The 27,240-nt window shown below is 53.8% G+C and overlaps 2 protein-coding genes and 1 non-coding gene across 3 annotated transcripts; 2 read left to right on the top strand and 1 right to left on the bottom strand.

The window, feature by feature from the left end:
* Positions 1 to 751: 751 nt before the first annotated feature.
* Positions 752 to 10,819, bottom strand: LOC130479008 (erlin-1-like). The gene is made up of 11 exons (XM_056851286.1): positions 10,740 to 10,819; positions 10,300 to 10,381; positions 10,069 to 10,115; positions 9,572 to 9,633; positions 8,007 to 8,132; positions 7,092 to 7,165; positions 4,923 to 4,981; positions 3,678 to 3,769; positions 2,934 to 3,023; positions 1,116 to 1,195; positions 752 to 958 (listed from the first exon to the last, which is right to left on the bottom strand). The coding sequence occupies exons 2-11, from the start codon at positions 10,333 to 10,335 to the stop codon at positions 752 to 754; spliced, it is 873 nt and encodes a 290-aa protein (XP_056707264.1). The 5' UTR covers positions 10,336 to 10,381; positions 10,740 to 10,819.
* Positions 10,820 to 10,935: 116 nt separating this feature from the next.
* Positions 10,936 to 26,515, top strand: CWF19L1 (CWF19 like cell cycle control factor 1). The gene is given in 14 exon segments (XM_056851065.1): positions 10,936 to 10,970; positions 11,079 to 11,181; positions 15,974 to 16,052; positions 16,515 to 16,616; positions 17,322 to 17,536; positions 18,332 to 18,450; positions 19,107 to 19,191; positions 19,288 to 19,399; positions 19,971 to 20,129; positions 21,871 to 21,950; positions 23,960 to 24,169; positions 24,851 to 24,970; positions 25,938 to 26,035; positions 26,371 to 26,515. Coding segments are annotated over 14 exon segments (1,662 nt in total).
* TRNAA-GGC (transfer RNA alanine (anticodon GGC)) lies at positions 13,531 to 13,602 on the top strand. The gene has a single exon. It is a non-coding gene; the product is annotated as a tRNA-Ala (tRNA).
* Positions 26,516 to 27,240: the final 725 nt, after the last annotated feature.

Raw genomic sequence — 27,240 nt, 5'->3', positions numbered from 1 at the left:
TGAGCCCCCCCCCCACTTTGCCTTTTCCAGCAGAGACAACAGTCAGCCTCAAGCATTAAGCTTCCCCCATCTTCTGTGCCTATTAGAAGTGCCCACCCGGGCTCCTCTCAGCCATTCCTCTCCAACTTCCTGTAAGAAGCCTTCAGGCGGCATCTTGCTCCAATAAGTGAGGGCAAAATGCCAGCTCCAAATGCACAAATGGAAGGCTTGCCTGAAAGCCCTCCCCCTGGAAGTTTACATGGGCCTCCTTCGGGAAGACTTTGAGGTCAGGGTGCTTTGCCATCAGAGCACCCTATTCGGAATCAGTTCTTTGGCCATCTGCAAATAACTGGCCTCGGCCTGGCTCTTCAAAGCAACTGAATCTCCCTGAAAAGCCCAGAGCTAAAATCAGGCCCCCTGGAGTTCCCGCCAGACACCCCCCCTCCCCACAGGATTCAGTTCAGAAGCAAGACGCCCGTGTGAGTGGGACAGCCCAAGAGGTAGATCCGAGGGCCTCCTTGGGGGGTCACGTCCTCCAGCACGGTCAGAGCGCTGTGCTCACCATTGCCTGCAGAGGACCACACAAGATCCAAGACCGTGTTTAGGCCACAGAAAGCAAATCAGTCTTCTATATTATGACAACAACAACATTCCCAGATAAGGCAGATGTGAGCCCAAGGACCCAGGCACCAGACTAGCCATGAGTTCGGACGACTGAGGCGACGCAGGGCAGGGCTCATGCCTCTGTGCCCCCCCCCGCCTTACTGAAGCATCACGTGGTGCTCTCTCTGTGCCTGAGGGAGCCTCCCCCAGTCCTTGAGATGAGCCGGCCCCCACCGGCAGTCCTTGCAGCCACACAGTCGAAGGCACAGGAGCCCAGGAACAAGCTGGGAGGGAGGCTGTCTCCGAAATACAGCTTGCTGTTGGTGGCGATGGCCTGGTACTTGGCCAGTTCCAGGTAGGCTGGTGTGAGCTTCACCTGTCGAGCGAGTGAGAGAGGGTATGTGAAGAGGCCTCCGAAGGACCTTTACACTGCACGACCCTGGAGAGAAGCTCCCAACACCACCAAGAGGAGGGGAGCGGCTCTGGGTCTCTCCCTCTCCTCGACTGCAGGTGCAAAAGGGATGGCAGCTCACCTTGTTCGACACGGCTGCCTTCTGAGCAGTGTAGTAATGCGCGTCTGCCTTCGCCTTCTCCCTCGCTAGGAAAGCAGCATCTAAGAGAACGACAAGAACGCCTTGCTAGGCAGGGCTACAACGGGAGGTCCCAGTGGGCAGCTGGGGATGGGGGGTGGGGGTGGGACTACCTGCCAGCAGCTCACAGCCCTGGTCTGAGCACGGTCAGATCCTGAGAAACCCATTTGCTCTGCTAGTTTGCTCAGGCAAAACAAAACCTGAAAAAGCAGGCTCAGAAGGCAAAGCCCACACCGGCTGCTTTAGTCTGGCAGCAAGCTGAGGCAGGGAGGGGGCCTTGCAACCAGCTCAAAGACCCCGCCTGTCTCTCCAGGCGGGGCCTCCAGAGCAAAAGGGGAGGTTTGTGCTAAGCGCTGGAAGGCAACAGAGGATGCAGCTCTCTCTGGTTCTGAGGCCTGAAGTAGAAACCTCCCCGCCTGTGTTTGGGGTTCTTTCTGCACCCAGGAGAACCGCCAGTATTTTGCAGGCAATAAAACACAAGGCTTCCGGAACCACATGAATGACAGCACCACCCAGCTGTATCTCTGCATCCCACTGATCCGGAGGGTCCAACTCATCCCCCCCAGCCATATCTCTAACTCAGCACGGAACAGAGAGAACTACCTTCCTCCCCCCGCCCTCTTCTCACCTGCTTACTCTAGGCTGCCAAAATGGAAACTGCTTCTAAGTAGTGCCTACGAAGCGCTCTTACCCTGATCCCCTTGACCAGCCTCAGCCATGCCCTGGATTCTTCTTTGCTCCCATATCCAGTCGCCCAGCTGTGCCCCCCCCCCCCCCGGTACAAGGCCAGAGAGCCCACTCCAGCCCCGGGGCTACAGCCACACGACTGCAATCACCTCGACACCTTCCTCTCTCTCTGCCTCTATCCAGACCTCCACAGCCAAATAGTTCAGCTCTCCTGGCATTCAGGCCCTAAAGTGTCCTCTTTCAGACTTTATTGGCTTTCCAATCCCCATTTAAAAGTCATCAGCCCCATCTTCCCCCCCAAAAAAGTGACTCAAAGTGGATTATAATGTAACTTAGAAACAGCAACGGCAAACATGAGCAGCCCAAAGAAAAACCACTTCTCAGTAGTTCTGCCATGCAGTGCCCTAAAAACCAGGGGAGTCAGCATTCACCCCCCAGAACAGGAGGTGCGGCTGCAGCAGGAAGACCACCCGGTAGCTGCCCAACCGCCCTGCCACTGGGACGGCGAGAAGGTACCGCTCTCCAGGCAGGTCACGTCAGATGCACAAGCTCCCACTCCTCATATTTCCAAAGCTCTCCCGTCTCCCCCTTTCTCAGTGTCTCTCTCCACTCCTCCAACAGTGGTTGGGAGGTCTTCCTGGTTGCCGAGTCCATGTGTGGACCCCCTTCCTCCTGAAGGACCCCTCGGCCTTCCCTCGCACCCCTCCTCAAAGGCCCCCTCTTCCTGGTGGCTGGGATGCACTCCCAGGGGCAAGCAAGCGTTGGAGCACATCTGCCCGTGTCTTGCATCTCCCCATTCTCCAGTGGAATGCCAAGTGGCTCACGGGGGAAAGGGGGACTCCCGGAGAGCCCCCCCCCCGCCCAGGTGCTGCCCACCCCCAGACCTGCCCCTGCTTTTCTTCCAGGCTTGGAGCTGGGGAAGGAAGGGAGATGCTTCGAGCCCCGAGCGTCTCTGCACAGAGGGCAGCTGGCCACACAGCAATTGCTGGGCCGAGCGGCCAGCCCTCCGGCACGGAAGCAGCTCCTGGGGACAAGGAACTTTCGGAAGGGGAGGAAAGAGCTGGTGACACTTACCTTCCAGCTCAGAAATTCGCTTGCCCGTTAATGTTTCCATGACCTTCTGCTGGTTTTGAATCTTGGCCACCTGAGCCGCCTTCTCTGCTTCTGCAATTAGACATCAGCCCATCAAAACCGACGGCCGCCTGCAGCTCCAGCAGCCATGGCCGACACAAGCTCCCAACAATGCCGGCGGCGGCAGGCAACTCACCGGGCATTTTCTATGCAAAAAAATTTAAATATGGAAATAATGTCCGCAAAAGAAGGCAAAGCTGTCGGATGCCCAAGCACCGGGGGCTTTGTCCATGCGCCCATCTAACAGCCCCCTGGCACCTGTAGATAAACAGACTGTATTGCCATATGTGGGGCGGAAAATTTTTCCATGGGAAATTACACCATCCCGCTTCACTGCTCCAGCCTGAAGAAGAGACCTCAAAAAGCGTGGGCACGCCGACACGGGTCGTTTGGACGGTCCTGATAAAAGGTACGATGCGGATTGTATTCTGGGGTTTTGAATTTGTTCTTTTAGATCAGCCCTGCTGACCTGCTTCCTGCTCCTTGACCGCCCCCCCCCCCCAAAGCAGGCCACAGCAAGAAGCTCCAGGACTTCCTCTTTCTGGGGGAGGACTGCCAATGGAAGCCCTCACCATGGGCATCTGCCTGGCTGCCCCTGAAGCCGAACGGCCCAGCCAGGGAACATTCCGCTCGGGGAGTGCTGGAGGGGCTTAAACCTGGGGACTCCCCAAAAGGGCAGCCAGTTACCTATGAGTGCCTTCCTCCACTCCGTCTCTGCCTCCTTCTCCACAACTTTCTGCTTCTGAGTCGCGATCAAGAGTTTGGTCTTTTCAGTTTCCCTGCAGAGCAAAACAGAAAATACTTCTCCAGCTACCTGCTGCCAAGCCCACTCCACCGGCCTAATTTCCGTGCCTCCAGCACCGGCGGGTCAGAACAGCCTGTGGCCCTTGGCGCAAAAGCAGCGGTGGCAGGTGGCACCTTGGGGTGGGGGCACAACCACCCTCTTGACCGGCACTTCCTATGGGTTTCTTCCACTGAAACAGCACCGTTGAGCTTCCCACGTCCTCATGACAAACACCACAAAAGAGTAAACGATCCCACTGCCGGATGAACTCCTCCCCCCCCCCTGCATCTGCTTCCTTTTACGCCTTCTATATGCCCCTGTGTACCTGCACACAAACACACATCCCCGCTGTTCCACCATCAGTTTAACGGAAGTTTCTCTAAGAAAGGCCAAGTTTTAAAATGTGGGAGAGGGGGCGATTTACTTTCCCCCTTTGCTTAACCATATACTATGCAAATGTCTGATCAAGTCATCTTTGTAAAACTCCAGCATCTCTCGTTTGGAGTGCAGGACGGTCTAAAAGCCGTGGGGACACAGGTGGAGAAGTAGGGCATCCTCGCCAAGAGTTAATGCCCCTCCCCCCCACACACACTCTCTACGGACATGGCTGTGCACATCCACCCTCTTTAAGGAACAAATCTGGCAGCCCCAGTCCCAATCCTTGTGAGCCCCCTCTGCTCACTCCCCCTCCCTTGCAAGGACTCTCCATGTATTCCTACTCCCTGCTTCCCGTTCTGAATCCATAAGAGGGCGGCCAGTTCCTTTATCCCGACTGCTAATCTGGCCCAGGAGTCTTTGGTGAGAGACCTTACGGAAAAGCTGTTTGGAAGTCCACAAATATAATCGACTCCAGGCCTGGAGTACCTGGCGGGGGCTCCGGAAGAGCCAGGGAAGCAGCAGTGTTCAGGCTACGCGTGCTCACCGCCGGTTCTGCTCTTGCAAGGAGTACCCACAGCCCCACACCTTCAGGTCTCCAGGAGCAGCCAAACAACTACTCGGGATGTAGCTTCACGTGGCCTCTAAGGGCACCGGAGAAGGCACGTAAAGTAAGCTTGGCTACTGGCCCAGACGCCCGGGTCCTGCCCCCCACCCCAGCAAGGAGCATGCTGATGCAGGTCCCAGGTGTCACTCCAGCAAGGAATACTTACACAAGTTCAAAATTCCTCCGAATGGCTTCAGGGATTTTGGGCTTTGTCACACGCACAGCCTGCATGGAAAAGACAGACCGCAGAAGTCCGGCTGCAGCCTGGTGCTGGGGGCTCTTTTCCTCAGCCTGGGGCCACTCGCTCGACGGACGGGGAATACTCTCTCCACACACACACACCCCCAATCACCAGCACACTGTTCAGCATATTTCCGGCAGGCTCCCCTCTTGCACCTCTCCTCATGGGGTTGGGAGTGGAGAAAAGGGCCATCAAGTCATAGCCAACATATGGTGACCCCTTGAGGTTTTCAGGGCAGAAGATGAGCACAGGTGGTTTGCCATTGCCTGCCTCTGCGTAGCATCCCTGGAATTCCTTGATGGTCTCCCATCCAACTACTAACCAGGGCCAACTCTGCATAGCTTCCAAGATCTGATGAGATCGAGCTAGCTTGCTATCCAGGTCAGGGCTGCACCCCTTCTAAAAGTAATCCCCTGTGCAAGAACCGGGTCATTACTGATCCATGGGGTGACCTCACATCCCAACGTTTACTAGGCAGATTATGTTTACGGGGTGGTTTGCCAGTGCCTTCTCCTGTCATCTACACTTTACCCCCAGCAAGCTGGGTACTCATTTTACCAACCTTGGAAGGATGGAAGACTGAGTCAAAACCTTGAGCCAGCTACCTGAAACCGACGTCCGTCGGGATTGAACTCAGGTCGTGAGCAGCTGTTGACTGCAGTACTGCAGCTTACCACTCTGCGCCACCAAGCTGAATGGCACCCCTCCTAACGATGGCAAATTTCTGGGAATTCTGAAGCCACAGGGGGAAACAAACCTCAAGAATTTTGGGAAAGACTAAAATATGCCATACTTTCCCATCAACCTGACATTTATTTTACTAATTTAGCAGCATAATACATAATTTTTATAACAACATACAAAACTACTTTGGCATATTTATAGAACTTAAAAGTATAAATATCTTAGTTTTCTATGTGAAAACAGCAAATATACTCAATATTTGAGAGCTGTAAATAAGTGTAAGGATGTGTCGCTGGTAGTCAAGATCAAGATAATTCACACCACAGTATACTTCATTACTATGTATTAGTGTGAAAGCTGGACACTGAAGAAAGCTGACAAGAAAGTAGATTCTTTTGAAATGTGGAGTTGGAGAATAATTCTTTGGATACTATGGACTGCCAAAAAGACAAGTGGGTGCTAGATCAAATCAAGCCTGAACTGTCCTTAGAAGCTAAAATGACCAAACGGAGGCTATTGTACTTTGGTCACATTATGAGAAGACAAGAGTCACTGGAAAAGACGAGAATGCTAGGGAAAGTGGAAGGCAGCAGGAAAAGAGGAAGACCCAACATAAGATGGACGGACTCAGTCAAGAAAACCGCGGCCCTCAGTTTGCAAGACTTGAGCAAGGCTGTTAACAACAGGATGTTTGGGAGGACATTGATCCATAGGGCTGCCGTACATCAGAACAACTTGACGGCACTTAACACATACACACAAGCCGTGGAAAAAAGTAAAAATTGAAGATAACAAAAGATAATGTATGTTATACATTTTGAGCGAGAAAACTGTTTTCACGCAGGCCACCTTTCCTAGAAATCTCGCTGGCTGCCTTTTCCTTCTGAAGATGTTCCTTGGTGATGGGTGCTGCTCTCAGCCCACCCAGCTCAAGCGCAATGCTCCCCTGGCCACACCCTTGAGATTTCAGCAATCAATGCCTCAAGAGCAGCAACAGAAAGAAAGGATCTTGGATGCTGCCGCTTTGGCCCGCTTGCAGAAGCAATGCTGCAAAGCTCCTTTCTGCACAGAATGAAGGAGGCTAAAAGCAAGGGGGTGGGAAAAAACCCTCCTTTCCTTTTGGGGCTTGAAGGGAACTTGGGCTACTAAGGGTGCCTAACTTTTATCCACACAGCAATCCCAGGCGGTTTGGTACCCCACCAGAATGTACCGGGAACCTCACTACACCTCTTAGTTCCTACCCAAGGCCTTATCCAAGACCATAATAACCATTTATGAGGCTCTTCATTTCCAGATGCCACTTGGGAAGCCTTTTCAGGCCACTCTGCAGGGCAGAAGCCCCAGCGAGCCACAGGGCCATTTTTGGCTTTGGGGGCCAGAATGGGGAGGGGGTGGGAGCAGGGGGCCTACCTGAATGGTGATCCCTGGAGCGATGGCGTTCAGGTCCTGCTGCAGCGCAAGCTTCAGGTTGTCATCAATCTGATCTAGGAGCCGGGGAGAGGAGAGGGGAACAGGGGTCATTGCCCAGCCAGTGGGGTGTGGAGGCTTCCCACAGCTCTGTCCGGCACTCGGGTTTATTTCTATCACATCTGCCAGCTGACAAACAGAACCTATCCTAATTCAACACACTGATCAAACAAGGGGCAGACAGGGAAGGAAAAAGGGGTCCCTGAAGAGGACCCTGCGCCTGGCCCTGCACCCCCCTCCCCAAGGGGTGAGGGAGGGAGGAAGAAAGAGGCAGCACGCCTCCCCCACACCATTTTAAAGCAAACCAGCTTTCAGGTTATCGTCTGAAAACTGTTTTTAGGAATTTCCCTCTACGCCCAAGTCACACAGAGAAATCTCACCTAATCTCTTCTGAGAGTTTCATGCAGAGAAATCTGATTTGCTTATCACATTTTTGCTGATGCTGATTTGCTTATGCATTTTTATAGAAAAATATCAGTCTTACCTTATTCTAAAACTTTGTGTGATTATTATCTGACTCAATGATTGGTTCTTAACTATTGATAGGTTAATTGAACAGTTGCATCTAAGAATGCATCTGATATGTGGCCATTATTACCTTTTCTCATGCAAGATAAGAAAACCAAACTCAACTCTAAATCTCTATTAAAAGGCAATAAATCTAATGCTTCTGCAACTCTTTTTAATTAGCTGTTAAAGATAAAAGAAAACCCTCATGCAGCCAGAAGTCACCAAGAGCTGAACCTAGCATGAGTCCACAGTACAGGGGAAACCTGCCTGATCAGCAAGGAAAGTGACGATGCAGAGGCCCCACAATATGGCGACGGCTCTTGGGGGAAGAGCTCAATGTACACTTACCAAAGAGCTCAATGTACACTTCCTGGAGGGTGTGGGCACTGCAGAACTGGTTGAGCTCATGGTGGATCTTGTTAAAGATGAGAGCCTTGTCGTAATTGGCAGTGAAGTTCCGCACGATGTCGTAGACTGGGGGGGAGGCGGGCGGGAGGAGAGAAATATTGCGAGGTCACATCAACCAAGAACACTCCAAACAAAACACACGGCTACGTCGGCCCCCTGCGCTTCTCACCAGAGCCCCACGAAGCCTCAGCAAGTGAAGCAAGTCTGGGAAGAACCCACTGGGGGCAGCTGTGAAGCTTCCAGACACATTCCCCTTTTTGGCTCTCCCTTCACCCACCACGTTGCTTTCAAACATCCCCCTGCAAACACCACCATGGTTTCAGGATGTGTAGCTATGTGTTGCTACTGTGCTCTGGGCATGCATCCTGGTTGGCGCAAGAGATGCCCAGAGCAGTGGTTGCAGAAAGAAAGAAAAGCCTGCCCCTGTGGCCACTGGAGTTCTGTGCCCACTGGAGCTCCCCAGGGTCTTCAAATGCCGCATCTTTTCTTGCTGATACCGTAGGAGGTTTCCTTTCCTCCCTCCCCAAGACTGTTTTGGACGCCTTAAGGAGAGGATGCCTATTACTTTGTGCAACTATGCCCAAAATCTGTACACCTGCAGCAATCTCTTCTGAACCGCCTGTAAGGACGGGATAGCCCAGGAGAACGTGTGTGGGTGGCCGAATAAGGCTGCAACCCATCCCCTGCCCAAGTCTGCTGCCCAGATACCCTCAACCCCAGATTTCTCCTTTAAACCTGCCCCCCCACCACCACTCCAACACTGCTTCTCCTAATTCTACGTCTGCAGCCCAGGTCCCAAAAGTCCCCTGGACATCACCCCCGACAGACCTGCCCTGTCACCTCTGCTCCCACCCTCCGTAGCTGGGTCTTCCCTTTGCTCTGGGAAGCCTTCCGGCACACCAGTCTCCTTGCAAAGCATTCTGGCAGCCTCACATATGCCAGTCAGTCCACCCGGCTCAGCGCTCCAGGCCCAGCCAAGGGGCCAATTGTCCGAGCAGCTCCAGTGGCACTGGGGGGCGGCTCCTGGTCCCACCCCCCACCATGCTCAGGGGCACCACCGGCCTTGGTGTCCTGCCTGCAGGCCTTCCAGGCCATCTGGCCGGCCCCAGCGGGAGACTGGATGGGACTGGGCCCTTTGATCTGGTCCAGGAGCACTTCTCTGATACTCTTGACTCTGCTGCTTCCTCACTGTCAGCCCCTGCCAAATCAGCCCAACTGACTACGCAGTGAGATCTCTACCAACTGCTTGCTGTCATGCTGAGTTTTATTCATAAGAGATTTTGCCTGTTTCTTTCACGGTGCCGTTCTGAACCTCTGTGTCACTGTACGCACTGGGCACACTTACTCTTTGCGCTTGTGTCCAGTTTAGGAAACACAGAGAAAACAATACTAAGCAAATGCATCTGAAAGCCCTGGCAGAGAGAATTCTCAGCCCCTCCAGGCATCCTCATCAGTTACCACCCCCCACCCCAATGTCTGATGAAGCACTTCCAAGACAGCATTACCTGCATGCGGTGCCAGCATGTTGACAACTTCAATTCTATCGATGTAGAGCATGACTCCACCGCTAAGAGAAGACGGTGCTTGTCAGTGACACCGGACAGATGTTTGTTCCCTGAACCCACAAGGCCATTCAGCCCATGCCTGTTCAGATCACACAATGCATCTCTCTCCTGTTGCTGCAGGCAGGACTTAATCCTGACGCCCAGGAATCCTCCCTGGGCGGCTCAGCTGGCAGCCAGAGGAGGAAGAACTGGCCGGCACAATAACAGCTTAACCCCCAAACTCCCACCAGGGGTTTTGCACAGCAGGAACTAGTTAAGACTCTGGTTTTCAGAGCTTCTGTCTTACGTGGGCCAGGCTGAGCCAAACATCTGTCTGAGCGCTCTGTGACAGACCCACCAGGGAGTGGGGGGCCCTCCCCCCCTCTCAACCCCCCCCCCCAGGCAAAGGTCCCGGCCGGACATGCAGAGAGCACAGCCCCCCCCGGGGGGGGCCCTACCTGGTCCCACAAGGCACGTTCTTCACCGTGTCGGTTTGCAACGTTGTCTGAAACAGAACAGGAAAGGCCGCTTAATGCTCGGCTGGGCCTTGGCCAGGCCGGGCCCCCTGACCCCCCCCCACCGGCAGCGTGGCCCGGGGAATGCCGGGGCCGCGGCTGGCAGCCAGCCCAGGGCCTCCAGCAGCCGGGTCCCCCAGCCCCCCCCTCCCTCCGCCCCCCGGGGCCACCCACCTGCACGGCTCGGAGGGTGGTGACGAAGGGCAGCATGATGTGGTAGCCGGGCCCGCTCAGGCTGGGCAGCAGCGCCCCGCCCCTGCCGCAGAACAAGAGGGGGGGTGTGGGTGGGTGGGGGGGACACGGGGGGGGCTAGGCGGAGACCCCGCCCGCCCGCCTCACCCCCCCTCCGGGCCCAGGCAGAGGGAAGGGGGCGGCGGGGGAGGGGCCTCTCCTCCGCGCCGCCCCCACACGCCCCCCACCCCTTCCCACATGGGCCCTGCCAGCAGCCCAGGCACGGGGGGGAGGGGGGAGGGGGGAGGGGGGAGGGGGGAGGAGCAAGGGGATCGGCGCCCCCCCCCCGCCGCCTCTCTCCGCCCCCGCCCGCGGGACTCCCCGCCGCGGGACTGAGGCGAGGCCCCGGTTCCCCCGTCGGGTCCCCCCCCCGCCCCACCGACCTGTAGTAGAGTCCCCGGTGGCCCTCGGGCACCTGGTGGAGGGCGGCGGCCAGGAGCAGGAGGAGGAGGGCGGCCCACGCCCCCACCCACCCCGCCGACGCCCACCGCCCCGCGCCCGCCATCGCCCCACCGCCGCACTTCCGGCGCACGCGACACCGGAAGCGGAAGCGCCGCCCGGCAGCGCGCGGGCCGGAAGATGGCGGCGCCGGGCGGAAGGAGGCCGCTGAGAGTGTGAGGAGGGGGGGTGCGTGTGTGTGTGTGGGGGGGTCGGCGTCCTCCCCTCCCCCCTCCCCTCGGCTGACCCCCCCTCTCTCTCTCTCTCTCCCCCCCCCCGGGCAGGCTGGCGTGCGGCGACGCGGAGGGGCGCCTGGGGACCCTCTTCCGGCGCGTGGAGGCGGCGCGCAGGAAGGCCGGCGGCGGCGGAGCGGGAGGAGCCTTCGACGTGAGTGGGAGGGAGGGAGGGGGGGGCGCCGCCTCAGAGCCCCCCAAACCCCTCCGAAGCGGGCCCTTCTCTCCAGGGCAGCGCGGCCTCCTCGGCCTCTCCCTCTCTCTCTCTCTCTCTCGCCGGGAGGGGAGGGGAGGGGAGGGGAGGGGAGGGGGGCGACGACGGTGGGCTCAGGTCCCCCCCCCCGCGCAGCCTGCGAGTGCTTCCCCCGGGGCTAAGCCGGAGCCGCCCCTCTCTTCTCCTGACCCCTCTGACGGGAGGGCTGCCTCGCAGCAACACAGGAAGCCCCCCCTTCTGCTGAGTCAGACCCCCCCCCGCGCACACACACACACACAAACACCCCCCACCCCGGTCCCCCAGGGTCAGTCTGGTCCACTCGGGCCGGCAGCGGCTCTCCCAGGGGTGTCTCAGGCAGAAAAGGGCCCTGCCCACCCCCTGCCTGCCTGGATCCCTTCCACCGGAGATGCTGCCTGCCGGGGATGGAGCCCCGGGGCCTTCAGTCAGGCCGAGCAGAGGCCCCACCGCCCTCCTCCACACGGGAAGCTGCCTTCAGGGTCCATCAAAGTCAGTATGGCCTACCCAGACCAGCAGCCGCTCTCCAGGGGTGTCGCAGGCACAGAGAGGCCTTTCACATCACCGACCTGCCCTGGATCCCTTTAACTGCCACTGGCACTTCCAAATCTCAAAACGTCCTCTCTTTGACAGCCCGGCTCAGGTCTTGCAAACTGAAGGCTGTGGCTTCCTTTATAGATTCAATCCATCTCTTGTTGGGTCTTCCTCTTTTCCTGCTGCCCTCAACTTTTCCTAGCATGACTGTTTTTCCAGTGACTCTTGTCGTCTCATGATGTGACCAAAATACGACGGCCTCAGTTTAGTCATTTTAGCTTCTAGGGTCAGTTCAGGCTTGATTTGATCTACGACCCACTGATTTGTGTGTTTTTTTGGCAGTGCACGGAATCCGTAACACTCTCCTCCAACACCACATTTCAAAGGAGTCTATTTCCTTCCTTTCAGCTTTATTCACTGTCCAGCTTTCAGACCCATACATAGTAATAGGAAATGCGATGGCATGAATTAATCTAGTCTTGGTGGCCAGTGACACATCCTTACACGTCAAAATCTTTTCTAGCTCCTTCATGGCTGCCCTTCCCAGTCTCAATCTCCTTCTGGTTTCTTGGCTGCAGTCTCCCTTTTGGTTGTTGGTGGAGCCAAGGAACAGAAAGTCTTGAACAATTTCAAGTTCCTCATTGTCAGCCTTAAAGTTGAGCAGTTCTCCTGTAGTCATTACTTTTGTTTTCTCGATGTTCAGCTGCAGTCCTGCTTTAACACTTTCTCTTTTAACTTTCAGCAGTAGTTGTTTCAAATCTTCACTATTTTCCACCAATAGTGTAGTGTCGTCGGCATATCTCAAATTATTAATGTTCCTCCCTCCAATTTTCACTCCACCTTCATCTAAATCTAATCCAGCTTTCCTAATTATATGTTCTGCATATAGATTGAAGAGATAGGGAGATAACATACATCCTTGTCTGACACCTTTGCCAACTGGAAACCATTCCATTTCTCCATATTCTGTTCTAACTGTGGCCTGTTATCCAGAGTACAGGTTGCACATCAAACCAATCAGATGTAGTGGCACACCCATTTCCTTTAAAACCAGCCATAGCTTTTCGTGATCCACACAGTCAAAAGCTTTGTTGTAATCTATGAAACACAAGCTGATTTTCTTCTGAAATTATCTTGTATGCACCAGCAACCATCGTATATTTGCAATATGATCTCTAGTGCCTCTTCCTCTTCTGAATCCACCTTGACCATCAGGCATTTCTCGTTCCATATATGGTAACAACCTTTGCTGTAAGATTTTGCTGTAAAATCTTTGCTGTAAGATTTTGAGCATCACTTACTTGCGTGAGAAATTAATGTGATGGTCTGATAGTTGCTGCAATCTTTGATGTCTCCTTTCTTGGGAACTGGAATGTAAATGGATCGTTTCCAGTCTGTGGGCCATTGTTTTGTTTTCCATATCTGTTGGCATATTCTTGTCAAGATTTTGATGGACTCTGTTTCTGTGGCTTGGAATTGATATCCCATCTGCTCCTGGTGATTTGTTTCTCCCGATTGCTCTCAGTGCAGCTTTCACTTCACTTTCTAAAACTGTAGGTTCTTCTTCAAAAGATTCTTCTTGGAAAGAATCTGTCATCCTTTCATCTCTTCTGTATAGTTCTTCAGTGTATTGTTGACCTCTCCCTGAGACCCTGGAGAGCTGCTGCCAGTCTGAGTAGACAATACTCACTTTGATGGACTCTTAAGGGTCTGATTCAGTATAAGGCAGCTTCATGATGAGGGGCTGTGGCTCAGTGGTAGAGCATCTGCCTGGCATGCAGAAGGTCCCAGGTTCAATCCCTGGCATCTCCAGTTAAAGGGACCAGGCAAGTAGGTGACGTGAAAGACCTCTGCCTGAGACCCTGGAGAGCCGCTGCCGGTCTGAGTAGACAATACTGACTTTGATGGACCAAGGGTCTGATTCAGTAGAAGGCAGCTTCATGTGTTCCCAGCTTTTCTTTATTTTGTCCTGTTCAGTTAATGTATTTCCATGCTGATCATTCAGCATGCCTAACCGTGCTATAAATTTCCCTTTGATTTCTTGGATCTTGTGGAACGGATCTCTTGTTCTTCCTTTTTTGTTCTTTTTCTTTACACTGGTTATTATAATAGTTCTCTTTGTCTCTACGTGTGAGTCGCTGGAACGTTGCACTTAGACTTTTGATTCTGTTTCTGTCACCTTCTACTTTTGCTTCTCGTCTATCTCTGGCAATTTTAAGAGTTTCCAGACATGCATTGAGGTTTTTCATTTATTTTGGCTACAGGAATAGTCTTTGCACATTCTTCCTTGATAATATCTCTAGTTTCCACCCATAATTCTTCAGGTTTACATTCAATTGAATTCAGTAATGCAAATCTGTTCCTTACACTGTCTTTAAACTCTTCAGGAATATTGCTTAGATTGTATTTTGGTGCTATGAATGTTTTGGTGTTTTTCTTAAGCTTTATCTTGATTTTTGATATTAACAATTCACGATCTGTACCGCAGTCGGCTCCTAGTCTTGTTTTGGCCGAGTGAACAGTGCTTCTCTATCTTCTGCTTCCAATTATGTAATCTATTCGATTTCTATACTGGCCGTCTGGTGATGTCTATGTATACAATCTTCTATTTGGTTGCCTGCAACATGTGTTTGCAATGAATAAATTGTTGTCTTCACAGAATTCTACGAGGCGTTCTCCTGCTTTATTCCGTGCTCCCAGCCCAAATTTGCAAACAACATTTGATTCTGCTTTGTTTCCTACTTTTGCATTCCAATCACCTATGATTATCAGCATATCTTGTTTAGGTGTGTGATCAATTTCTTCCTGAACACTTGCATAAAAACTTCCGATTTCTTCCTCATCAGCATCCGTAGTTGGGGCATAAACTTGAATGATGCTTATATTGATAGGCTTTCCCTGAAATCTGATTGATATTATTTGGTCAGACTTTGCATTATAGCTCCTGACTGCCTTTGCTACATCTTGCATCACTATTAAAGCAACTTCGTTTCTTCTCTTTTTGTCATTCCCTGAGTAAAACACTTTGTAATTTTCTGATTGAAAATGTCCTAATCCAGTCCACTTCAATTCACTTACCCCCAGGATTGAAATGTCCAAACGTTCCATTTCTTGTTTAACAATTTCAAGCTTGCCCTGATTCATGCTTCTCACATTCCATGTTCCTATTATATGCGTCGAACAGTTTCGAACTTTCCTTTTGCATCTATTCATGTCAACCACTGAACGTCCTTTCAGCTTTAGTCCAATCGCATCATTAAGAACAGCGCTACTCGTACTTGTCCTCTGCTCTTGCCCAGTAGCTGATTGAGTGCCATCTGTCCTGGGGGTCCCATCTTCCAGCACTATATCTTTTTCCATTTTGGATTGTCTCATCATAGGGATTTCAAGGTAAAGGTTGGTCAGAAGTGGTTTACCAGTGCCGCCTTCTGCACAGTACTAGCCAGGGTTAGCTGTAGTGGCACTGCCGTTGTCTACGAAAGATCCTCCGCCAGTGTCACCTTCCACTACTGCTGCTGCCCAGTAGCTAACCTTCAAGGATTCCTTTGCCCCCGTTACCATTGGAACTGCCTGTTCTCTTCTGCGGATGTGGCCATTGATCCCTGAAGGGGGTGGATGCATCTTCGTCTGGTGTCTCAGCTGAGACCATTCCGTCTTGAGTGACTCTGCTAGGAGTTTAGTCTCTTGATAGCGCCTAAACCCCATATGGTATTGCTCTCAGCTTCCCTGACACACACAAACCCCCTCACCACGTTAAGGTGTGCATCCAGAAGGGGGAGTCATACATAGAAGCAGATAAACAAAAGGTGAGCGGCCCACAGACCACTGGTCGTAGATCTTTTCCCAAGCAGGGAGGCGTATGTAGGTCTGCAGTTTATTTTATTCCCACCACTGCCCCGTGGAACTGGTCCTGCCAAGAGTCAGTGACTGGCCCAAGTCTACCCAGTGAGCTGCCCAAGTAGGTGATGTGAAAGACTTCTGCTTGAGACCCTGGAGAGCCGCTGCCGGTCTGAGTAGACAATACTGAACTTGATGGACCCTGGAGGGTCTGATTCAGTAGAAGGCAGCTTTCGTGTGTGTTCATGTGAGCTCCATGACCAAGTGGTGATTTGAACCTGGTACCTGGCCGGCTGAGCTTACAGCCTCCTTAATCTGGCTCTCTCTCTCCTTTGAATCTTTCTAGCTGCTCTTGTGTGTCGGGAATTTCTTTGGCTCTGCTCAAGATCCAGAATGGGAGGACTACCGAACAGGAACAAAAAAAGGTATAGAAAGGCCAGCCCACAAGAACGGTTCCGTCCAGCCGTCACGCACGCTGTGTGCATCGGAACAAAATGTGTCAGCAGCATGGTTCACTCCCAGAAACCAGTGGCATGTTGCAGTGGCCGGCCGTGTCTTCTGAGCTTGTACGCCACTTCAGACTGCAGCAGGAATGCTCCTCCAAACAACAAGTTGAAATCCAGATAGAAAATGAAGTTGGCAGGGAGAAGGGTTTTTTTTGCTTAGCCTTCAGTTCCTGGTCATAGATACATGTATGAAACACACATGCTGTAAACGTCTTGCTCCGTATGAGCTGCCTGTAACTCCCCACTACATATTGATGGGGGCTGGGGGGGATTCTCAGGCTGGGTTTCCTCCCCCCTCTCCCCCCCTTTTTTAAGAGCAGTGGGAACCCTTTGTGCTTTGGCATCTCAAGCTCACTCAGCCCGTGGCTTTCTTTTCCTCAGCTCCTATTCAAACGTATATATTGGGTGCCAACAATGAAGAGACGGTTTGTCACTTTCCGGATGTCAGCGGATGTGAACTAGCTGAGAACATCACTTATCTGGGTAATTCTGAGAGCTGATTAGTGATTGTTATCATGGTGATGAGGGACACAACTGCGAAGCCTGTCTTCATGCCTTATAACAACAGTTTGAAGTTATGTTGATGGGTGTGTCTTGGAGGAAGCTGCTTTATCATTGTTTGCGTTTAGTGTTTTACTTGAGTGGTATATAAATGCCAGAAGGAAGGAAGGAAGCCCACTTGAGGATGTCGTTTTGTATGTTTTTGAGGATGAGGTGCAAGAGGGTCTCCTGTTTAGGTGGGATTGAATTACTGGGGCAGTGAAGCAGCTCCAGTCAGCCCAACAAAGGCTGAGCAGCAGTTTAATGACATTTCCCTGGACTTGGGACTGAATTTGCCGGGGGAGACACTGTGGGTGAGGAGGATTCCGTAGCCTCCAGTTATAGCCCAGCAGACATGAGTCCTGGGGGTGGGGAGTCTTCTGGAGACAGCAGGCAAAGAGTCCTCTGATCAGTGTGTGTGTGACCTGTGCAGCATCCCATGCGAGAGCATCCAGGGGGAATTCCTGCTAGTCAAGGGGCACCCATCTTTGATAACCAACTGGATTATTTTGTGCACGCCTCTGCAGCTGAGTCCGAAGGTCCTTTGGGGTGTGCGAGTGTTGGTGCCTCTGTTCAGGGGGGCGGCCTCGTTCGCACCAGGCTCTTGATAAGCTCTGGTGCAAACTTTGCGTTCTGTGTTGCATGAAGGGCGCAAAGGAGTCTTCAGTGGAGCCTCCGGACTTCAGATTGCGTACCTCAGTGGTGCCGAGTCCTCGCAGGAGCCAGCCCCGGCACACTGCTTTAGCTCTAAGGACGTGGCTGACCTCAGAGCATCGTTGCTGTCCACTCCGAAGTTCAAAGGCATCGACATCCTGCTGACTTCGTGTTGGCCCAGAGGGGTAGAGAAGTTTGGAAACCATCCTGTAAGTACTCTGTTGGGACCTGAACCCAAAGGGAGCTGTTGAATGGGGCCTGTCTGTTCTGTTGCTTGCCCGCTTGTACTTTTTGGTCAACTGCAGGATGATGTTTTCTTGGCTGCCGGTGGCATGAAACTGGCATTGAGATGGCTGGCTTTGGGGTCTGTGTATCCTCCATGCCAGATTAATCTTCACTGAGCAGCTCTATTCGAGTCTAGTCATGCCTTGGAGACTGACAAGTCTTTGCCTCTGAAAAGCTTATAATCCAAAAATATCTTCTGCAAACCAACACGGCTTCCCTCTGCAGCTAACTTCACTGAGCAGTTGGCCTTTCCATGGTTGCTGCTGGGAGGATCCTGCCTGTTCACCCTCCCTCGCCCCCTTGGTGTGTTGCATACTTGCATTTCCCTAACTTGTGGAACAGCCGACACATGTACATTTTGTATACACACCGCCTTTCAGAAGTTGTGCGAATGCAGGGGGTGGGGTGGCAGGTTAGGTCTCCCCTCTGCGTGTGCTACCAGAACACAAAAACCGTTCTTGTGTGTTAATTAAGACTTTCCAGTTACGGGATGAGACTGTGAACAAAGGCACAGTACTGTGGTGGTGGGAGAGAACAGTGTGAGAACCAGAGAAGGTAGAGTGTGTTTTCTAGAAAAAAGTCTCTGGCTAGCAATATATATTTCAGCAGATCCTTCCCACTGCAGCACTTGGGTGGAGGGGCTTCCCCCTTCCCAGCCCTTTTAAGTCACAGAAGAACAAAGTGAAATGTTTATGTGCTTTTTAAAAAAATGATAACAGGGTGAAGTGGACACTAATAAATGTGGCTCTGGGCTCGTATCTGCGCTAGCTGCCAGTCTAAAGCCAAGATACCATTTCAGTGCTCTACAGAAGATCTACTACGAAAGACTGCCTTACAGGTATGTAGAATCCTGCAAGTTATTTAAAGTGAATTGTAAGCTCAGGCTTCTAGGAGTTGTACTTCTAGGAAGTATTGTGAAGTTAATGGCATCTGAATTTGATAGCTGCTTTTAGTGGGGGCTCCACCTGTTTTTCATCTCTTGTTAAATTTGGGAAAGGAAGTCATTTTCAGCTCCTTGAATAAAACAGGTGCTGCTGGGGGTGGGGGGGGAAGCAAGACCAAAGGAAGAAAATAGGGAGACATTCACAGGAATGTTCAAGCCCCTTGTTTTTTCATAAAAGGTCATGTGAAATATTACAGTTCTGTGTCAGAAAAGACTCAGAACGAGCTTTCTGCATCTGTATATTAAAAAAAAAAACAGACAGACCTTACTTTGGTGCTCAGATACTTTGGTTGCCATCCAGCCTCCGTGAGGCATAAATGACCTTGTGGACGGTCACTTTGGTTCAAAGGAAACTAGTCCGGGCCTTTGGCCTGGGACTGCCGGGCAGCTGAGTGGGGCTGGCCTTGATGGAGGCTGTCACAGTTGAGTTGCAGAAAGAGCGTATCTAAGACCCGAAAATGCACGGACTTTGTTTCACATGAGATTGTTCCTTGTGTGCAGAGGCTTTCTGTGGTTCTTGGAAAACGCATGTGTCTTTTGCTCTCCTGCAGAAACCACGCCGTTCTTCAGGAGTCTGCACAGCATGTGAGCAGATTCATAGCCCTGGCAAATGTTGGCAATGAAGACAAGAGAAAGGTAAAGGCGCACAGCCCTGCTTCGTGTCGCCACTGCTACCAGAAGGCACAGTTTTCATTGCCTGCCCCCGTTTCTGACTTAGTTTCTTCCTTCCAGTACCTCTATGCATTCAACATCCTTCCAATGAGTTCCATGGAGCCTGCAGAGCTGGTCAGACAGCCCCAGGATGTCACGGAGAACCCGTACCGAGGGCCGGGAGGATGGGATCGCGGCACCCAGCTGCTGCCAGGAGCAGAGGTAGCGCGCTGACTGTGGCGGATGGATGGTCTCCATTGCTGTAGGGAAAGCGCTTGTGGTGCCTGCCTGTGGTCCCTTGAGGCACAAGCGCTCGGTGGTGCTCGTGGCGCTCTCTCTCTGAGTCCCTCTTCCTGCCACCTCCCTCCAGTACTCCACAGAGAGCTGAGCGGTGTCCTTTGTGCTTGACGCCGGGAGTCTCCCAACCCCTTTGCCTGGCTCAGCAGTTTCTGCTTCAGGCTTGGAAACTTGAGTGGAGCAGCACAGGAGATGCCCTTCTGTACCTGGAGACGATGGGTTCAGCTCCCTCACCCCACAGACTTCACACCTGGTCAGTTTTCCAGGTTCTTCACCAAGAGAGAGCTACCCAGAGTGAAGTGTGTAGCCAAACATATCGCAGCTCCGCCCTGCTCACCCCAGCAGTTTCACAGTTTTCCTTAAACTTTCTTTAAAAGGGGAGTGGTTGTGAAAGGAAAAATATTTTGCCTCCATCTGAGATATCCTTGGGAGTAAACTTCTGCCCCAGGTTTCAGTGTCTGCTCAAGAGGATGGGCTAAATGCAGCCCCGTTTTTGACTCCGTAGGAAGAGCCCAGGAGCCAGTTTTTCTTTGATCTAAGCAGCAAGCCCAGAGGAAAGAAGCGAACCTCTGAGGGTCGAGCCGGGCAGCAGCAGCCGCACACCAAGCGGCCCCCTTGCAAGCCCCGTGAGTACCGAATACTAACTGGAGGGGGCGTGCACGTGGGTGAAAACTGGCCTTGGGCAGACTTGGAGTGTGGAAAGGAGTTCCCTAGTCAGGGTAGGGTTGCGCCGTTACAGGTATAGAAAGCCCAGTTCTGGCGTGGCCTCCCTGGGACAGTTCTGGGTAGAGCTCCTTGAGCCTCCCCTCCCCCTGCTTCGTGCCCCTGGCCATCCCCAAGGGAGTCCGTTCTTTCACAGGCTGATGGGATTCGTCCCAAGTCAGATGCCGCCATTTTGCGTGATTGTGCTGCTTCCTCCCTCACATGTTGGAAAGCGTAATTCCGATTATCAACCTCTACCCAAGCTGCTTGCCGTAGCCACCGTTTATGTAACCTGCAAGGGCTGTGCTTACACTGTTGATTCCATTAGATGTCACTCCTGGCGGCGTGATGTAACAGTACTAACTAGCTCCACCTGAAGACAAAATTATGGAGGCATGCTTTTGCTGGCTTCCTTGAACCAGAGGTAGAAGTGCGATTCCATTACAGAACGTGCCACAGCACCCGTGCCTTCCCCCGCCTACTGGTTCCCACAACTACTGCCAGCACATAGTCAGAAGGAAAACTGCCCAAACTGAGACTCCCTGCTGAAGTTCCCTCTGTGGGCTTCTGGCGCCTGTTCTTGCGATTATGATTCTGCTTCCCCTCTGTTTACTGGTATCAGTGCAAATCTGCCTCTGCCTTTAATCCCTCCCTCCCAGTTTTCTGTTACACCATGCCACCAGTAGTATTTCCTGATGGGGGAAACAGTATAGTGATGTAACAGTAATGGGGGGCGGGAAGCTGACTGTACCAGAACAGGAAGGAATGAAGCTGCAGCAGCCTGACTATGTAGAAGAAATGGCGACTGCGTGGCTCAGAGCTGCCTGACACAGGTTGACGAGGCTGTTGAAGCAGCCTTGTCAGGGACTCACACACCTTCTCCTGTTGGCCATGTCTGCGTCCAACTTGGCAGTATCTTAGAAATGAGGAATCTGACTTGGCAGGCCTATGGAGAGGTCAGAAAGATTCTTCCCCCGCCCCAGTATCATGATGCAGAGTTCCCACTTTCCCTCCCCCAGCCCCTTCTTCTGTGGCATCAGGGACTGCTGCAGAGGGAGGGGAGGATGTGGGGAGATCCTCTGCTGCTGGGGATGGGGGAGAACATTCCTGTCCATTCCTCAGGTGGGGTGAGCTCCAATCAGGGGCAGCCTTCCTGGTTCCTTTGGGAACTGGAACCCCGCCCATCTTCTGCTGATGTTATCTGCCATTTACACCCCACTAAAAGCCTTGGCAAATAAAATAACCTGCATTCTACTAGTAAGAAGAAACCTTAACAATAAGCCCAGTCTTTCACTGCACCCAAGAAAGAAGCCTTGTTGCACGGAGCCCAGTGTGCCCAATGATTGTGCATTTGAGGACCGGCCTCTGTCCTCTGGACGATGCTTCCTTGTGGCAGCGCTTCAAGGGTAAATTCCTGCCTTTCTCAGATGAAATATCTTGGCCTTCAGGGCTTTGCTGAATATTTCCAGCCAGGTGTAGTACAGCATTTGCATGTGATTGAGGAAGAGCGTTGGTGATTTGGCTAGAGAGTTGTAGCCAGGGCCTAAAATTTCCACCTCTAAAAGGGTGGTCTTGATGCCAGAAGCCTGGCAAAGGGAGTAGATTCTGCCGCCTTACGCCTCGCAGCTATTTACTCTGGGTTTTGTTTCCTCTCCCATTTCAAAGCCCTGCCAACAGCAGCCTGCTGGTTTTGTCTGGCGAGCCCAGAGGTAGAGAAGCATTTGGTGGTGAGCATTGGGACACACGTAAGTATCTCTCTGTGGGGTACCTCGAGAGGAGAGGGCCCTTCAATGACACCTGTGGTCCGCTTTGGGGGGGAGCGCCCTTTGGTCTTCAAAGGCGCAGTGCTTGTTGTCTGCCACTAGGGGCCGCCAGAGGGCCGTATGGGCAAAAATAGCCCAAAATCACAACGGTATTTGGGGGGGGGGGGTGACGACATTGGGGGTGGGTGACATCACTCCATGGGTCAGGAATGACCCGGTGCTTGCACAGGGGACTACCTTTACCTTTTTATTGGGGGGGGGATCATTCTTGTGAGTGTGCCCTGCTCTCTAGCCCAGGGGTGTCTGATTCATTTGTTATGAGGGCCAGATATGACATAAATGTCACTCAGTGGGGGCCGAGCCGTGCCTCGCCAGCCCAGATTGAGAGTGGGGGTGGTGGTGGTGGCTCGCAGGCCGGATAAGAGCTCTCAAGGGGCCTTGTGTAGCCAGCATGATGTAGTGGTTAAGAGCGGTGGTTTGGAGCGGTAGACTCTGATCTGGAGAACCGGGTTTGATTCCCCACTCCACCACATGAATGGCGGAGGCTAATCTGGTCAACTGGATTTGTTTCCCCGCTCCTCCACACAAAGCCAGCTGGGTGACCTTGGGCTAGTCACAGCTCTCTTAGAGCTCTCTCAGCCCCACCTACCTCACAGGGTGTCTGTTGTGGGGAGGGGAAGGGAAGGTGCTTGTAAGCCACTTTGAGCCTCCCTTAAGTGGTAGAAAAGGGCAAGAGTCCAGTAGCACCTTAAAGACTAACAAAAATATTTTCTGGTAGGGTATGAGCTTTTGTGAGCCACAGCTCACTTCTTCAGATACCTTCTTCAGATACGAAAGCTCATACCCTACCAGAAAATATTTTTGTTAGTCTTTAAGGTGCTACTGGACTCTTGCCCTTTTCTACTACTGCAGACAGACTAACACGGCTACCCACTGTGAATTAAGTGGTAGAGAAAGTCGGCATATAAAAAAACAACTTTTCTTGTGTTTGACACCCCAGCTCTAGCCTGTGCCCAGCTTCCAGAGTCCTTCCCTCCGCACTCGCTTGGGAACGCAAGGACCAGGCCAGCCGTTCTGGCTGAGCTCATGCCTACAACCTGCGGAGTGCGCTTTCTTGGCCTCTGACTTCCTGGTTTTGTGGCTGTGCTGGTGGCGCTCTGTGCTTCTGCTGGGCCCTCCTCACAAGATCAGGCACACACAGGCTGTGTGTGGAGGACGAGGGGATGAAGGGGTGCCGCAGGCCAAGATCCCGCGTGGGCACAGGGAGCTCCCTTGAACCGGGTCAGGACTGTCTCGGCCAGCCTGGTCTCCCTCAGACTGATCCCCTGAAGAGATCCAGAGAAGCGTGGTGGCCTGTAGCCTAGCCGTGGCCCTGCTTCTCTTCACATGTGCCCCTGTGCTAGAAACAGACCCTGTGCTCAGAGGCCATGCCAAGGAGGGACCTGGCTCCTATGCCCGGTTTGTAGGCCCTGCCGGGCATCTGGTTGGCCACTGGATGAAACAGGCTGCTGGACTGATCCAGCAGGGCTGACTCTGTCTGCTGCCCTAAGTGGGCGTGGGGGTGCAGGTAAAGGCGGCTTTTGTGACTTGGGGGGGGAGGGGGGCTCAGAGCCTCATTACTGCTGGCTGCTTGAACCTGCAGAGGGCCCACAGATGGGGGAGAGGTCTGCCCCCGGGGGGGTGTTTCCCAGGGTCTTCTGCAATGAAGCCATGCAGAGGAGTTGCCCCCCCTCTCTTTCCCATGGCCCTGGAAGGGGGCGGGGGAGTGCAAAAGCCCTGGCATTTCCCAGGCAGCCTCCCTGCTTCTTCTTAGGCGCGCTCCACGTGCGCTGTTTATTACTGATGTGGCCATAGCTTTCCGGGTGTATGTGTGTGTGAGTGCGCTCTTGACACATGCGTCCTTTTCCCAATGGTGTTCTCTGCTTGTGGCCAGAGGGCCGGGTGTGGGGCTGAGTCTCATGGTCCACGTGGGGTCTGCTTCCTCCTTCTAGTGCTACCTCGCCCTTGCCAAGGGGGGCCTCTCTCCTGACCACGTGCTGGTCTTGCCTGTCAGGCACTGTCAGTCGATGGTGGAACTTGCTTCGGAGGTCGTAGAAGAAGTGGAGCAATACAAGTCGGCCCTGAAGAAGTTTTTCCGGAGCAAAGGGAAAAGATATGTGGCGTTTGAAAGGAACTACCGGAGTCAGCACCTCCAGCTCCAGGTGAGGGTTGCCGCCCGTGGCTGTGGGAAAGTGTGACGCTGGGAGGAATTTCTTTGCGGGAAAAGAATTTCTTTATTTGTCCCCAGGTGACACTGGGAGGAATTTCTTTGTGGGAAAAGAATGTCTTTATTTGTCCTCTATTTTAAAAAAAAGAACAGTGACTAAAAGTTTTCAATCAGATTTTAAATTCTTTTGGAAAGTGTCTATCTTGCATTTCTCCTTTTTTCACAAGATCCCCAGTGGGGAGTAAACAGCCTTCTGCCTCCTTGGTTACTCTTGCAAATACACTCCAAGGGTGGCCCATTTGAATAAGTTGCCTGCTCCTGTGTGAGCTCCATTGCGCTGTGGAAGGTTCTCCCTTGGCCAGTCAGAGAAGACGGTCTCTGAGTGGCGTCAGCCTCCCACAGAGAGTGAAAAGGACCCCAGGGGCCGGGGAGGTGGCCGGGAGAGCCGCCACCCTCCCTGGCCCTCCCCTCCCACAAGGAGGTCTTTCCTCCAAAGTTCATAAGTTTAAGCCTGTCAGGGAGGGGGTCGACCCCTCCTGTATGATGAGCAGCTGAGCTGAGGGGCTCCCTACAGGCCCCTGTGATGGAGTCGCTGCTGCTGCTGCTTTGGCTCCTCTTTGTGGGGTGATGCCAACGCAAGGAGACCTCAGTGTGGGGAAAACGCCCTTCCTTCCAGGTCGTTCCTGTGCCCCAAGATTGCTGCACTACGGAAGACATCAAGGAGGCCTTCGTTGTCCAGGCGGAGGAGCAGCGGATTGAACTGCTGGAAATCCCAGAACATTCGGCTCTCAAGCAAGTACGGGACGAGTTGGGTTGGGCTTCCTTTGCACATGAGGGTTGCGGTCGGTTTGCTCCAGGGGTTGCAGAGTGCCGGGGCCAGCCGCTGTCACCCTCCTTCCCAGGCCCACTAGCAGGCAGGATGTGCCCACTGCGTGGGTGCCCCCCTTGCTCACCCGGAGGCAGCCGAGAGCCGTGTGGTGCCGCCCGACAGGCCTCCTGCGTAGTCTGCCCCACAACTCCTGCAGGTGGGCCAGGAGAGCGCCCTCTGCCTGCCTGCCTGCCTGCAGCAGTGGGTGGTGCTGCTTGCTGGGTGCTTCGAGGGTGAAGGCAGAGCAGTTCATGTGAAGCGGTTCCCATGAAGATCACCGGCCACTGCGAGGGATGTGCCGGTAGAGCGGGGCAGGGAGGGGAACGACGACACAGGCTGCATCCCGCTCGGGATGCTCGCCTTGGTCCTCAGAGGCCTTGGTCTGGCCTGCGGTGGGGGCTGCCACACTTCTTGAGAGCCCAGCTAGGGTAGTGGCTAGAATGTCAGACTAGAGCCTGGGAGACCCCGGTTCAGATCCCCCACTCTGCCATGAAAGATTGCTCTGAGGCCTTGGGCCAGTCACACACTCTCAGCGGATCCTGCCCCACGGGTTGTTGTGGGGATCAAATGGCGAGAGAAGAAGGATGTGGACCCCTTTGGGTCCCCCTGTGGGAGGAAGGGCGTGTGGCGTCTCAGTGAACCTGAGTGGCCGTCATGTCCGCTAGGCTCTCTCTCGGCTCCCTCGCAGCTCTGGAGCCCCCTTTCCCATCACGGGAACATTGCCCGAGTCCAAGCAGGAGCGTTTTCCACAGTTGGCCCAGGACCTTTCCGTGCAGCCGCCGCCCCACCCCCACCCTGGCAGTTTTGATGGTCGGCTCCCACACTGAGCCTTTCGTGCGCTTGGGTGTAAGAAACGTTCCCGGGTCGACCTGTACGTTGCATGTTCTCCTTTCAGATAGTCCAGCCTGGAACACCCTATTTCTACGTGGAGCTGGATACCGGGGAGAAGCTCTTCCACCGCATTGAGAAGCATTTTCCCTTGCAGTTTGGCAGGTTGGTTGGTTGCAGCTGTCCCGGGGCTGTGCCGTGCTAGAGCCGCAGCCCCAAAGCGGAGCGCTGTGGGAGGGGGCGGGTGCCCTTCTCGGCTGCCGGTGGCTTGCCCTGGGTGGGCCCGCTTGCTCCCCTGCCCGCATCTGGGGCCGAAGGCGCCGGGCCCAGCCTTGGCCTTGAGAGCAGTTGCCCCCGCTTCCCTTCCAGGTGTGGGGTGGTTGGGCTGCCGGCAGGCCTGGGGTGAGGAGTGGTCCGGAGGTGGGGAGGGGGGCTCACGGCCTCTGAATGAGCAGAAGGCCCAACCCTGCTGTTACTTCCCCTCTTCCCCCCCCACGCAGGGAAGTGCTGGCCAGTGAGGCCATCCTTGGCATGCCTGGCCGGGCAGACTGGAGGAGCTGCCAGATGGGGAAGGAGGAGGAAGCTACGGCTGCCCAGGCCTTCCGCCAGGCCTTTGAGCCCTTCGACGTGGCCCAGGAGGACTGAGAGCCTCCTCCGGAGCAACGGGGTGGGGTCCCGCTCTTCCCGAATGGGGGGGGGTGTCCACTGCGGCAGGAGGGGCCGTCTCCACATTCTGACCCCGCTCCAGAGCCTCCTCCCTTCCCCAGGCGGACACAGCGGAAGCCTGAAGGTGCCCGGGAGCAGCGGGCAAGGAGAGGGGAGAGAGGGAGCTCTGTAGGGACCAGGGCCCTCCCCCAACCGCCCATCGAGTCTGGAAGGGCTGGCAGGGCTGTGTGAGAGAGAGATACGGCCTTCCTCTGCTCCTTGACTTGGTCCGGAGCTGGCAAAATGTGACTTGGCTTTGTTTATTGTGAAATCTAATCCGGAGGGGTGTGTGTGTGTGTCTGTAAATAAGCGTGGATGGAAATCCAATTATTGGTGTGCTGTAAATTGTGTTTTACCCTTTTAAATAAAAGGATTTTTAATGCCTGGGTTGTGCCAGTTCTCCCCTCTTCCTTGGCTGGTGCGGCTGATGTTTGATGCCAGCGGAGGCTGTGGCTTGGATCTGTCTGTGGGGAAAGGGTGCCCCTGTGGCGTTGCTGGGGCTCTTCCCACGTCTGTCCGTCCGTCCACAGACCGTGCAGATTGGAACTGGGGGAGAAGGGCGCCCTCGTCACGGTGGGACGCTCTTCCCTGTAGGGCTGGACCTTCCATGAAAGCTGCGTGCCAGTCTGCGCTCCACAGTAGAAGAAACGCCCACGTAGGTTGTT

Source organism: Euleptes europaea, chromosome 6 (genome assembly GCF_029931775.1).
Source record: "Euleptes europaea isolate rEulEur1 chromosome 6, rEulEur1.hap1, whole genome shotgun sequence".
Lineage (NCBI taxonomy): Eukaryota > Metazoa > Chordata > Lepidosauria > Squamata > Sphaerodactylidae > Euleptes > Euleptes europaea.
This window is presented reverse-complemented; position numbering and strand designations above follow the sequence as displayed.

Bases quoted from the DNA above. Each gene is read 5' to 3' on its own strand.
- LOC130479008 (XM_056851286.1), bottom strand. From the start codon at position 10,335: ATGCTGCCCTTCGTCACCACCCTCCGAGCCGTGCAG. The intron at 8,133-9,571 runs GTAATGCTGTCT...CCTCCCCCCCAG, and splicing joins CATGCTGGCACCGCATGCAG to TCTACGACATCGTGCGGAAC. The intron at 1,196-2,933 runs GTAAGTGTCACC...TCGTTCTCTTAG, and splicing joins GCGAATTTCTGAGCTGGAAG to ATGCTGCTTTCCTAGCGAGG.